Consider the following 12,906-nt stretch of genomic DNA (forward strand, 5'->3'; position numbering starts at 1 on the left):
TATTTTTTCTCAGTTTACTGTTTCTGAAAGTATGAATTCTATTTTTTGAGGCTCTACTATTGTTCTTTCTATGTATTTATTTTTAAATTTCTGTCTACACATTTTATTTATTTGAAAGGCATAGAGTCAGAGACAGAGAGATCCTCCATGCACTGGCTGGTTCCCCAGTGCCCACAACAGCTGGGCGGGGCCAGGTCAGCCAGGAGCCAGAGCTCAGTCCGGGTCTCCCATGCAGGTGTCATGGACTCCAGCACTCGCGCCATCACCTGCTGTTTCCAGAGCACACACTGGTAGGCAGCTGGCGTCGGGAGCAAAGCTGGGAGCTGAAACCAGGTGTCACGCGCTGCATCTCCAATGCTCACCAAACGCCTTTCCCATACGTTTAATTTTAGTAGTACTTTGATTTCACCTTAGCTTAAGAAACTCGAGTCTACAAGGAAAAAAAAAAACTTCTAAGAATATATTCTCATTATAATCAGGGATGAGGCATATTTTCACGTTTGGGAGGGAAGGTATATATGGTGGTGGCGCTGTGGCGTAGCAGACTAAGCCCCTGCCTGCAGTGCTGGCATTCCATATGGGTGCCGGTTCATGTCCCAGCTGCTCCTCTTCCGATCTGGCTCTCTGCTGTGGCCTGGGAAAATGACAGAAGATGGCCAAGCCCTTGGGCCCCTGCACCACCTGGGAGACACAGAAAAAGCTCCTGGCTTTAGATTGGCACAGCTGCAGCCACTGTGGCATTTGGGGAGTGAACCAGCAGATAGAAGATCTCTCTCTCTCTCTGTGTCTCTGTCTCTAACTCTGCCTCTCATATAAATAAATAAATCTTTTTTTAAAAAAACTGTATATATGAAATATATGCAATTTTCTCCATTTACATAAATTTGAAAGTTAAAATGAAAAAGAATGGTTATGCTAACACTATACTAAACAGGAAAATGCTTGCCACAGGAGAACTTTAAGATTATATTCAGGAGCCTTCCCCGTGGCATAGTGGGTGGGGCTGCCACCTGCAGTGCTGGCATCCCATAAGGCCACTGCTTGGAGTCCTGGCTGCTCCACTTCCAATCTGGCTCTCTGCTATAGACTGGGAAAGCAGTAGAAGATGGGCCAAGTGCTTGGGCTCCTGCACCCGTGTGAGAGACCCGGAAGAAGCTCCTGGCTCCTGGCTTTGGATTGGCGCAGCTCCGTTTGCTGCAGCCAATTGAGGGGTGAACCAGTAGGTGGAAGACCTCTCTGTTTCTCTTTCTCTCTCCCTCTCCTTCTTTCTCTTTGTGACCCTAACTTTTTTTCAGATTTATTTATTTATTTGAAAGTCAGAGTTACACAGAGAGAGGAGAGGCAGAGAGAGAGATAGGTCTTCCATCTGATGGTTCACTCCCCAATTGGCCACAATGGCCGGAGCTGCGCCAATCAGAAGCCAGGAGCCAAGAGCTTCCTTTGGGTCTCCCACGTGGGTGCAGGGACCCAAGCACTTGGACCATCTGCTATTGCTTTCCCAGGCCATAGCAGAGAGCTGGATCGGAAGTGGAGCAGCCGGGACTTGAACCAGCCAGCGCCCATATAGGATGCTGGCGCTTCAGGCTAGGGCATTAACCCACTGCGCCACAGCGCCGGCCCCATAACCCTAACTTTCAAATAGACTATATTCAAACATTCATGCAATACACATATTCTGTTTCAGGGACTGGGGCAAAACTTCCTGAAGTATGGGAACGAGACACAAGAAAACCAGATAATCTAAGGAAAACAGATGGCCTGTTGAGAAGAGGTCAAAGGAAATGCAACGCAGAACAGGGATGTGAAGAACGGGGGCGGGAGGCTGAGTTCTTGGAGAGGCGGTCAGAAAGAGAGCAGAAGCCCAAGGTGACAGGGGCCGGGACATGTGGCGGCCTGTCTGCCCCTTCCTCCAGGGAAGCCGATGGGCAGTCTGGAGCGCACAGCCCTCTGGCCGCTGTGCTGCGAAGGGCCCAGGAGAGCACAAGTGACGAGCTGAGTGTCACCCCTGGGCAGCTGCCTGGCACACAGCCCTGGCCGCACACACGTCTGCGGCTGCCTCGGCTCTAGGGGGAACAGCCAAAGCCCAGTACACCCATTACCTTGGTGTTCTACAGTGAAAGAGCCATCCCCACAGCTACTTCCAATCCCAAATGACTGTCAAAAGGGACTTAGAATTGAGCCCCATGCCTGGCCACGTGGCAGTCACCAGAGGCCCAGCACTACGGTCTGAGTGTGACTGAAGGGCCCACGTGCTGGACATTTGATCCCTCAGGTGACAGGTGGTAGTGAAGCCGAGGAAGGGGGACAGGCCAGTGCAGCCCGGCCCTCAGGAAGAACTAATAGAGGTCTTGCTAAGACGCTGGCTGGTCCTGCAGAGCAAGTGCTATAAAAAGCACATGACAACCCCCGAGCCCTGAGCGGTGGCTGGAAGCCTTTCCCACCATGTCACCCCTCCCTCCCACATGAATGCCATCTGCCACGTGTGACACAGCCAAGGGAGCCCTGTCCAGAGGTCACACACACGGCGTCACCCCATCGTGGACTTCCGGCCTCCAGATCGGAGAGATCAATAACTTCCACTTAAGACGGGTTAGGATGGTGCAACTGGAAACCAGTACATTTTAAAAAATATCTGAAAGGCAGAGAGATACAGAGATCTTCCATCCACTGGTTCACTCTTCAAATGCCCACGACAACCAGGGCTGGGCCAGGCTGAAGCCAGAGCCCAGAACTCAGTTAGGGTCCCCAAGGTGGCTGGAAGGGATCCAGGTACCTAAGCTGCCATATCCTGCCTTCCAGGGTGTGCCCCAGGAGGAAGCCAGATCAGGCGCAGAGCAGCCATGATTCACATTTTTTTTATTTTTCATTTTGGTTCATATACTTATGAGCTGCCTACTGCATATTTATGAGACGTAGCTGACAGAAACAAATGTATTTAGTAGTATTTCAAGAAGTCTCCAAGTGGGGGCCAGCGTAGTGGCACAGCGAGTTAAGCCGCCACCTGCAATGCCGGTATCCCACATGGGCACTGGTTGGAGTCCCGGCTGCTCCACTTCTGATACAGCTTCCTGCTCATGCACCTGGGAAAACAGTGGAAGAGGGGCCAAGTATTTGGGCCCCTGCATGTGGGAGACCCAGATAAAGCTCCTGGCTCCTGGCTTCCGTCTGGTCCAGCCCCAGTTGTTGCAGCCATCTGGGGAGTCAACCAGCAGATGGAAGACCTCTCTCTCTGTGTCTCCCTCTCTCTAACTCTGCCTTTCAGATAAATAAATAAATCTTTAAAAAGAAAGAAGGGAAGGAAGGGAGGAAGGGAGGGAGGGAAAAAAAGTCACAAAGCCAACTGGGAAAAACGGCTTTCAGATGGTTCCTCCTCTCCCTAAAATGCTGGCCTTCTCTATTCTGCTAGCAAGCATCTCTGCCTTCAAGGCCTGGCTCTACAACCGCCTCCTTGGTAAGCGGCCGACCCTTCCTCTGAGCAGCTAGAAGCCGGGAGCCCCTTCCAGTCCACTCTCACAGTGCTTGGATAAGAACTGTCCTTTCCCACCGTCTCACTGCTTCTGTGACTGTCTGTCAACAGGCCATTAGCTGCTGGGGTGGAGGCCTGGGCTTAACCACTTACTTCTCCAGGGGCTGGCACCAAGTCGGCACTGACAGCCCGGATACTGCACAAGGGCTGCTGGGTTCCCCGGAGGAGTCCACTGACCCCAGTCCTGGATGGGAAGGTAGAGGGAAGGCCAGGTTATTTCACCAGGAAGAATGACACTGGTGACCAGGGAGGAGGAGGAGGCGGGCCGGTGGCCCCGGGCGGGCTGAGCCTGCACCTGTAGTCCATCATTCACCGAAACGTGAGCGCCCAGCACACGTCTCTAGAAACCGCAAATGCTCAGAGATCTAAAGCCTGCATTGCACTCACCTGAGACACGGCTTTCCCGCGGGTCCCCACGGCCTCCTGCCTGCGCCCTCTGTCCAGGAGGTGGGCAGTGTCCCTGGAAGGCAGGGCTGCGAGGGGAGAGGGCACAGGTCAGAGACCCAGGGGTGGGACCCGCTCCCCACCCTTCCCAGGGGCCGCCGGGGAAGGTCTGGCTAGCGCGAGCCTGGACAAGTCCGGGACCCGGCACAGCGGTCCCATCTCCGCCTCCCCGCAAGCCCCCGGCCCCCGAGCAGTTGCGCCCCACGGTCGCGCCAAGCCCACCCTCCCGCACCCCGAGAGGACGACCCCGGCACCGCCCCCGGCTCAGCCCAGACACCTGTCAGCCTCACCTCCGAGCGCAGGCCCCGAGGCCAGGGCTCCGCGCAGCTCCCCGGCCGCGAGCCCGCTCCTGGAGCGCGGCCTTCCGCGGGCGGAGCCCCCCAGCGCTGCCGGAGCCCCCGCCGCTGGGCCGCGACCCGCTCTGGGCTTTGTGCGGGGGCCCTCGCGGGCCCTGGCGCCCGCCGTGGCTCTCATGTCGCCGGAGCCGCGCACACGCCCCGGGGCCCGCCGGTCACCCGCAGACACACCCCCGGCCACACCCGCGGCCGCGCCCAGAGCCGGGCGCCCGCCCGCGCTCCCGCTCGCCCGCCACCCGCGGGGCCGCGCCCCGCCCCGCCCCCGCCGCGCCCCCGGCTCCCGCCCCACAGCCCTCGCCGCCGGAAGCGGGCGGGCCCTGTGCGCGACGCCCGCCGGGAAACGTAGTCCCTAGCCGGGGCTGCGCAATGCCCGCCGGGAAACGTAGTCCCTAGCCGGGGCGGCGACGCGGCGGGCCGACTGCAAGGCGCCCACGGAGCGACGTCCGCGGCTCCCGCATCGGGGCTGCCTCCCGCCAGGCTGTCGACGCCGGAAGCACGGGTCGTTCGCGGGTACACAGCCGCATCCCAAGGGCTCCTGGGAGTCGGAGCTGGGTTTGGGGCGCGCGGGCGCAGCGGCAGGGCTGGAGGAGGTGGACGCCCGAGGCAGCGAGGCCTGGACCCTGGCCTCCCGCGGACGTGTGCCAAGTCGGTGTGATCTAGAGGAGTGGATGAGGCGTCCTCAGACGACCTTTGGAAGGCCCCTCACTCATATTTAGAGCTGTCTCCTGGGCGGCCTTCAGAGCCGTGGGGGCCTCCTCGCCTCAGCTGAGAGCACTGGCGTCACACGCGGTGCCAGGGCTTCATTTCGCTCAAGTCTCGCGACCTCGGTGATGTGACCACGCTGTCTTGGAACCCCGGATGACTGAGCTACACAAGGTCTGCAGTTCCCCCTCCGCCGCTGGCGTCTCACGGAAGAGGCCGAGTTGGACTGAGTCAGGCACAGTCGCTGTGGCAAACGCTGCCAGCTACCTCCTTGGCATCCGCTCTTCCAAACCAGCAGCCCTGGCCGTGGCTCTGTCCCAGTGACCAAATAACCATCCGCATCCCCCAAGGATGTCTTGCCTGAAACTCATTAAATAAATAATGCTAATTTCCCTACTGGTCCTTTGGTTGACGGCAAAAGAAGAACTTTAAAATGAAAGTAAAATTACCAGATATAGGGTGGCAGGGACACGAGTCACATCATGTCTAGGGAGCAAAGCAGCAAAAATCTACATCCCGTCTTTAAGTCATGGTCAAAGGATGACTCATATTCAACTCTTGCCGACGTCTCAAGGAAAATCTGTGTAGCCTTTAACAGATGGCAAGACTCGAGCCCTGGTCGTGGCTCTGCGGCACCCAGTGACCAAATAACCATCCGCATCCCCCAAGGATGTCTTGCCTGAAACTCATTAAATAAATAATGCTAATTTCCCTACTGGTCCTTTGGTTGACGGCAAGACTCATGGAATGACGAAAAGAGCCACTCATCCAGATGCCCAGAGGATTTTTTTGTGTGCATAGTTGTTTATGTAGTTCCCATTTGCATGTTTTCTGACATATTTCTATGTAGTCTTAGAATTTTAACTTTATGGTTCTTGTATGCAATATTAGTTATGAAAATTACTTTCAGTTCGTAAACAGCAAGACATTTGTGTGAATATCTCTTTCCAGTGACTGCGGAATAACCTATTCAACTTTCCATAGTTGATGTGGTAAATTTACTGGTTCTGTTCCAAATTTTTCACAGTTCTATAATAAATGTGATTATGTATCTGTTTCTGTAGTTGCTTTTCAAGAAGTTACTAGATATGGAGCCACGGCAAAGGTGAATACATGCATAATATTGACACATCACATTGCCCTTCCAAGTGGCTTTCCTTTAATGTACCCTTCTAATATATTAAAATATGGCTTCTCATGTTTAGGACAATACTGGCATCATCTAACCTTTAGATACTCATATTCTGCTGGTGTCTGTTAGAGGAGTGGGAAGGACTTTAAAAATATGCACTTACAGGAGCTGGAGCTGTGGCGCAGTGGGTTAAAGCCTGCAGTGCCGGCATCCCATATGGGTGCCAGTTTGAGTCCCAGCTGCTCCACTTCCGATCCAGCTCTCTGCTATGGCCTGGGAAAATGACAGATAGCCCAAGTCCCTGGGTCCCTGCACCTGCGTGGGAGATCCAGAAGAAGCTCCTGGCTCCTGATTGGTGCAGCTGCAGCCATTGTGGCCAATTGGGAAGTGAACCAGTGGACGGAAGACCTTTCTCTCTCTCTGGCTCCACCTTTCTCTGTAACTCTTTCAGATAAATAAAATAAATCTTTAAAAAATACATTTATATGAACATCACTGAGGTTCAAAATTTCTATTTTATCTATTTTGGTTTCTTTCTCCAAGAGCTGCTTATTGATATGGTTTGCCAGACTGTGCACCTTGTCCTGCTTTCCAACAGCTAATTTAATAAGAACTATATCCTTTCGATGTTTAAACTCTCAGCCTACTGCACCCCTTTTAGCTTTACATAGTGTATCGTTCCATGGAAAAGGCTTAAATCTTACATACCTGATCCTTCCTGTCATTCTCCCTCCTGGCTTCTGGAATTTCCTGCTTATCAAAGCTTTCTTGAACCTACCAGTGGTTAGGGATAGCAATATTCTATATTCTCTTCTATAATATTAAAAGCCACGTGTCACTTGGTGGAGACACATTCTGAGAAATGTGCTGACAGCTACTGGTGCCACCATTGTATGCTGTGCCATTGCCTGAAATGTTATGTGGCATCTGACAGTATTGATTCCTACTAGGTCTTTAATGTACACTGAAGGAACTTCTCTAGGAGAGGTAAAATGTGAAGCTATTTCCAGTTGGATAATTATCAAAGGTCATTTTAAAAATATTTGTTGTTTTGGGCCGGCGCCGCGGCTCACTAGGCTAATCCTCCGCCTTGCAGCGCCGGCACACTGGGTTCTAGTCCCAGTTGGGGCACCGATCCTGTCCCGGTTGCCCCTCTTCCAGGCCAGCTCTCTGCTGTGGCCAGAGAGTGCAGTGGAGGATGGCCCAAGTGCTTGGGCCCTGCACCCACATGGGAGACCAGGATAAGCACCTGGCTCCTGCCATCGGATCAGCGCAGTGCGCCGGCCGCAGCACACCTACTGTGGGGGCCATTGGAGGGTGAACCAACGGCAAAAAGGAAGACCTTTCTGTCTGTCTCTCTCTCACTGTCCGCTCTGCCTGTCCAAAAAAAAAAAAAAATTATTGTTTTGAGAGGTTCACACAAAGAGAAGGAGAGACACTGTTCCCATCCCCTGGTACACTTAACTTGCCTGTAATGGCCCGGGGCAGTGCCAGGTTGACACCAGGAGCCAAGAACTCAATCTGGTTCTCCCACATGGGTGGCAGGGACCCAAGTACTGAGCCATCCACCTGCTGAATCCCAGGGTCTGCATTATCACTTCACAAAGCTGGAATTGGGAGCAGAGCCAGGACTCAAACCCAAGCACTCTGATACTAAATATAGGCAATCAAACCTACATCTTAACCACTAAGCAAATCACCTATACTTGTTAAAGACCATTTAATCATGTCTTTCCCACTGATACATCGAAAATGTCACTTTTGTAACATACTAAACTCATGGGTATATGATATTTAAAATTTTTTTTCTTATTTTGCTTGCCAGCTACCACTCTATATGGTTTTCAGAAATGTCAACATATTTTGCAATTACATTGTAGTTGGAATTGAGTAAATTCACCGACACCTTTACAATATTGAAACAAACTTCCAGGAATACATTATTTTCTGTTTATTCAAAAGTTCTATTCTGTCTATAAAGGTTAATCATTTCCTTACTATATATAAAATCCTGGGTATATTCATCTGTAATTTTATTTTCCTCAGTTTGATACTAGGACACTTTTAATCTTTGTTCTATATTCCACAACAACATAATGGATCCTTGGAATTTAAATTCTGTGAACGTAGGTCTTGGAATAGGAATACGCCATGCAAGTTCTCTATTTCTTTAGTTAAATAGTGGTGATTTTTGTTTGCCTTGACTAAATAATTGTGCATCTGTTCTTCCCAGAAAATTCAGTTATAGCCAGAGTTCTGGCCACACCTTAAATCATGTTCTATGTATCAGGTCAGATTTCCTCATCAACAAGGGAAAAAAGCATTAGTCACGAGAAAGCCACTACATTGTTATGTTAAAGTTTAAACATCATATGTGCTAATCATCATCTACCTTAAGATGTTCAATTCCAAAACCCCTAGTATAGATACACTGCTTTCTAGAGTTCACTGTTTAAAAATAAATTTTAAGTACTCTGAAGAACCATGGTCTTAACATCTGCCAAACATTCAGTATGACACAGTGAATTCTTAGAATTTTATATTGTCTCAGCATTTGTCTTAAGTAGACGTTTTAACTTTTCCCTACCAGAATCAAGGCTCACACTTAACACTTTGCAATTCTATACATACCCAGATAAGTCAGGCTAGTGGCCAGAGATACAAACTTAGACTTTTTTTTTTTTTTTGACAGGTAGAGTTAGTGAGAGAGAGAGAGAGAGAGAAAGGTCTTCCTTCGGTTGGTTCAACCCCCAAATGGCCACTACAGCTGGCACTGCGCCAATCCGAAGCCAGGAGCTTCCTCCTGGTCTCCCATGTGGGTGCAGGGCCCAAGCACTTGGGCCATCCTCCACTGCTTCCCGGGCCACAGCAGAGAGCTGGACTAGAAGAGGAGCAACTGGGACTAGAACACGGGGTGCCGGCGCCACAGAGGATTAGCCAAGTGAGCCGCGGCGGCGGCCCAGAGATACAAACTTAGAAACATCTTTCTCACTTAGCAGACTGGGCTATCAACTTTCTGCTATCTCCTTTAAAGAGAGCGCTCAAGGAGTTTGCCCACAGATTTAAAGTGGCCTAAGTGGCCTGTGGAAATATGCCACAGTGACTTTTCAGTCACAGTGTTAGCTCCTGGAAATCATACATGTTCCACTGTAAACCCACCAATTAAAACTCCCCAAGGGAAACGTGCAGATAATACCCTAGTCCAATAACAGCATTTGCCCATACGTCCCTTGCTATCTCCCTGTATTCCCTGAACTCTGTATTTGTGGCTTCCAGGTGTGCTGTGTGCAGATATCTTTCCTAATTACTGGAGGGGTGCTCTCCACCTAGACAAAAAACAGTCATGGTGCTAAGCACTTTTTGTGCATCAAAGAGTTTTAAAATTTAGCAACAAGAGTTTTGAGAGTAATAGAACTACTCATATTTTTAAAAGATCACTGTGGTTCTAATGTGAAAAATGAAATTGAAAAGGGAAAAAAGAAGGTGTGACAGAATAGTTACAGATGACTGGGATAGTGAAATGACTGTTTTGGACAAGGCCAATGGAAAATCAAAAGAAGCAGGTGAATTCCATAATATTTAGTAGATACATCCACAGGAGTTGGTAGCAGGAAAGAAATAGAAAGATGCCTCAGAAGATAACATGAACTAACAATGAGCAATGTAAGTGCTTCTTCTAAAGACTTTTCCACATTCCTTACATTCACTAAGATCTCTCGCCAGTGTAAAATCTTCCACATAAAGTGTCCAATCTGGTTGAAGATGTTCCTAATATTCAAACAGTTTTTCAGTAAAGGACTAACAATGATTAAAGTCTTTGCTATGAGCATTACGGTTAAGGTTTCTTTCTAGTATGACATCTTTGATGACAATTAAGATGTGTATTTGTTCTAAATGCCTTTCCACATTTAACACATATATAGGGCTTTTCACCAGTATGAAGTCTTTGATGCTGAGCGCGGGTAGATGTGTCAGCGAAAGCCTTCCCACATTCAGCACACTTATAGGGTTTCTCTCCAGTATGAATTCTCTTATGCCTTATGAGGCTGGCAGTATGGCTGAAGGCTTTACCGCATTGCTCACACTCATACGGCTTCTCGCCTGTATGAATTTTCTCATGATTTACAAGATACGCCCTCTGTCTGAAAGCCTTCCCACACTGCTTACATTCATAAGGTTTCTCTCCAGTATGAATTCTCTGATGAGCAGCCAGCTGGGAACTGTCTCTAAAAGCTTTTCCACATTCCTTACACTCATAGGGTTTTTCTCCAGTATGAATTCTCAAATGAATAGCAAGATGTGTACTTTGTCTAAAGGCTTTCCCACATACCTTACATTCATAAGGTTTCTCCCCAGAATGTACTCTTTGATGACCAATGAGGGACATACGATGGCTAAAGGCTTTCCCACAAACATCACATTCATAAGGTTTCTCTCCTGTGTGAATTCTCTGATGTACGGTCATGGAAAAACCACTGCGGGAAGACTTTCCACACACATTACATTTGAAGGCCTTCCCGCAATCAATGCAATCAAAAGGTTTCTCTCCAGTATGGAAACGCCTAATATGGGAGATAAGGGGCATGTTGTATCTGAAGGCTTTCCCACACTCACTACATTCATAGGGTAGTTTGCCAGCGTGACATCTCTGATGTTGAGCAAAGGATGAGCTGTCTCTGAAAGCTTTTCCACATTCCTTACACTCATAGGGTTTCTCTTCAGTGTGTATCTTCTGATGCTGAACAAGGTGTGCTGGTTGCCTGAAGGCTTTCCCACATTCCTTACATTTAAACAGTTTCTCTCCAGTGTGTGTTCTGCAGTGTTGAGCAAGGTGATGACTTTGTTTGAAGGCTTTTCCACATTCCTTACATTCATATGGTTTTTCACCAGTATGAATCCTCTGATGAACAGTAACAGATGAGCTGTGGGTGAAGGTTTTCTCACATTCAATACATTTAAACAGTTTCTTTCCCGCATAGACTTTCTTGTATTTTAGTACCTTGGAGTTTTTGGAAAAGCCTCTCTTATTTGACTTGTGACTGTAAACACTGTCTTCCTTATTGTCCATATGGACAAATTTCCGAGATCTGGTATATTTGCGGACTGTTTCCTTAGCGAAGACTTCTTTATGAGTGACTACTTCTTGCCTGCTAATTGTCTGTTGATCTCCCATCTGCCTTTCAAAAAGGTCTTTAGATTTCTCATTTCCTCCATAAGTGGAACACTCAAGCCCAAAGCTGGTAATCTCTTCCATTAACATAGCATCATACATGAACTGCTTCAGAGATGACCCTTGTGTCTCATGTATAGGTTCTCCATCTGAAAGATGTATGAGAACAATTTCCATTATCATGAGCTGTGACAAATGAAACAACTAAAGTGAGGAAGGGGATTCAAAGCTATTTAATGAATCCCACAACATCTATTATGCCCAGGAATCTCAAGTGGAAAATATACAAAGAGATCCCAGATAATGAGAACTTATAAAAGAACATGGGAAAAGTGATTAAGGGAGTAGGTGTTTAGCACAGCCATTTGGATGCTGATTAAAATGCCCACTTCCCACAATAAGGCACCTGGGTTCAATTTCCAGCTCTGGCTCCTGACTCCAGCTTCCTGCTTATGCAGATCCTAAGAGGCAGCAGTAATGACATAAGAGATCTGGATTGGGTTCCTGCCTCCTGCCTTTATTCCTGGCCAAGCTCTGGTCAATCCAAGCATTTGAGGTGATCAAGTTTGGAGTGCTCTCTCTGTCTCTCTGCATCCCAAATAAAAATTTGTTTTTTAAAATGTAAAAGTGATTAAGGAAACCAAGTGTAGGACAATGAGGTCCTGGAAAAGTAGTCTGTAAAAGTAATGTTATTTTATACCTGTATTAACCTAAAAGACTGTAAATTAAGCTCTCTTCCTCTACTCTCTCCCACTACTAATTTATTTTCTTTCATATATAGCCAGGTTAACTTTGTTTCAACACCAGTTTATCATTACTACTGCTCAAAAATCTGTAGAGACCCCAGCAATCATATAACTTATGCACTGTGACTTTCCTTGGGAAGAACATGATACTGTCTGTGGTCCTGAGTTAACCAAACTTGGAACTCAAGACTCCTCTACACCCATTTGGTCTTTCCTAGGTTGAGAGATTCAGTGTCCCAGGACACCTACAATTTACTTGAAACATACCTGGGTACCTCACTTGGTTTAAAGAACTGGACTAAATTCTAACGAAAAGCAAAAAAGTAACAGAGTATGAAGTTAGAGAATTAAAATGAGGCTGATCATGTAGAATATGCTAGTTTGAGTTTTTCCTATTTGCATCAGAAAAGCAAAGAAAGATTTTAAACAATATGAGTTGTAACCAGCATCAAATCCAGAATGAAGAAAAGGCTTAAGAAATACTGAATCGTCATGGTAAAGGGAGTGAGGGAATGGGAAGGAGTTGGATAAAAATTTTTACAAAATACGTTATTAGAAGGGAGTTAAGCAGAAGAGAAGATGCCGAGTTAGTAAAGCTTTACTTTTTTTTTTCCCCCCACAGGCATGTAAGGCTAAAGAAGAATTTCTGAGAAGCTGAGCCATTGTCTAGAAAGGATTTCCCTATTTGGCTCTCCTATACTTACCTGAAAATGAGGTTCTTGTCATCTCATTTTTCATCTTCCAAGGCTCTTTCCCTTGCTCCAATAAGGAGATCATAAATGGCTTAGAAATACAAACTCCTACATGTAAAGAAAATATGAGAATGGGCC

At 48.0% G+C, this 12,906-nt stretch overlaps 1 protein-coding gene across 2 annotated transcripts in view; it reads right to left on the reverse strand.

The window, feature by feature from the left end:
* Positions 1–12,906, reverse strand: part of LOC133748806 (zinc finger protein 470) — a 126,544-nt gene that overhangs the window by 99,840 nt on the left and 13,798 nt on the right. The window contains exons 2-3 of one of the 2 annotated variants that reach the window (XM_062177784.1): positions 12,781–12,876; positions 8,073–11,479 (exon numbers count right to left, since the gene is read on the reverse strand). In XM_062177784.1, coding sequence (XP_062033768.1) covers positions 9,996–11,479; positions 12,781–12,853 — 1,557 coding nt within the window. In that variant the 5' untranslated portion in view covers positions 12,854–12,876 and the 3' untranslated portion in view covers positions 8,073–9,995. Of the gene's footprint in view, positions 1–3,913; positions 4,000–8,072; positions 11,480–12,780; positions 12,877–12,906 lie in introns of those variants that run through there. The other variant, XM_062177788.1, reaches the window with a different exon arrangement.

This window comes from Lepus europaeus, chromosome 19 (assembly GCF_033115175.1).
Source record: "Lepus europaeus isolate LE1 chromosome 19, mLepTim1.pri, whole genome shotgun sequence".
NCBI classification, from domain to species: Eukaryota; Metazoa; Chordata; class Mammalia; order Lagomorpha; family Leporidae; genus Lepus; species Lepus europaeus.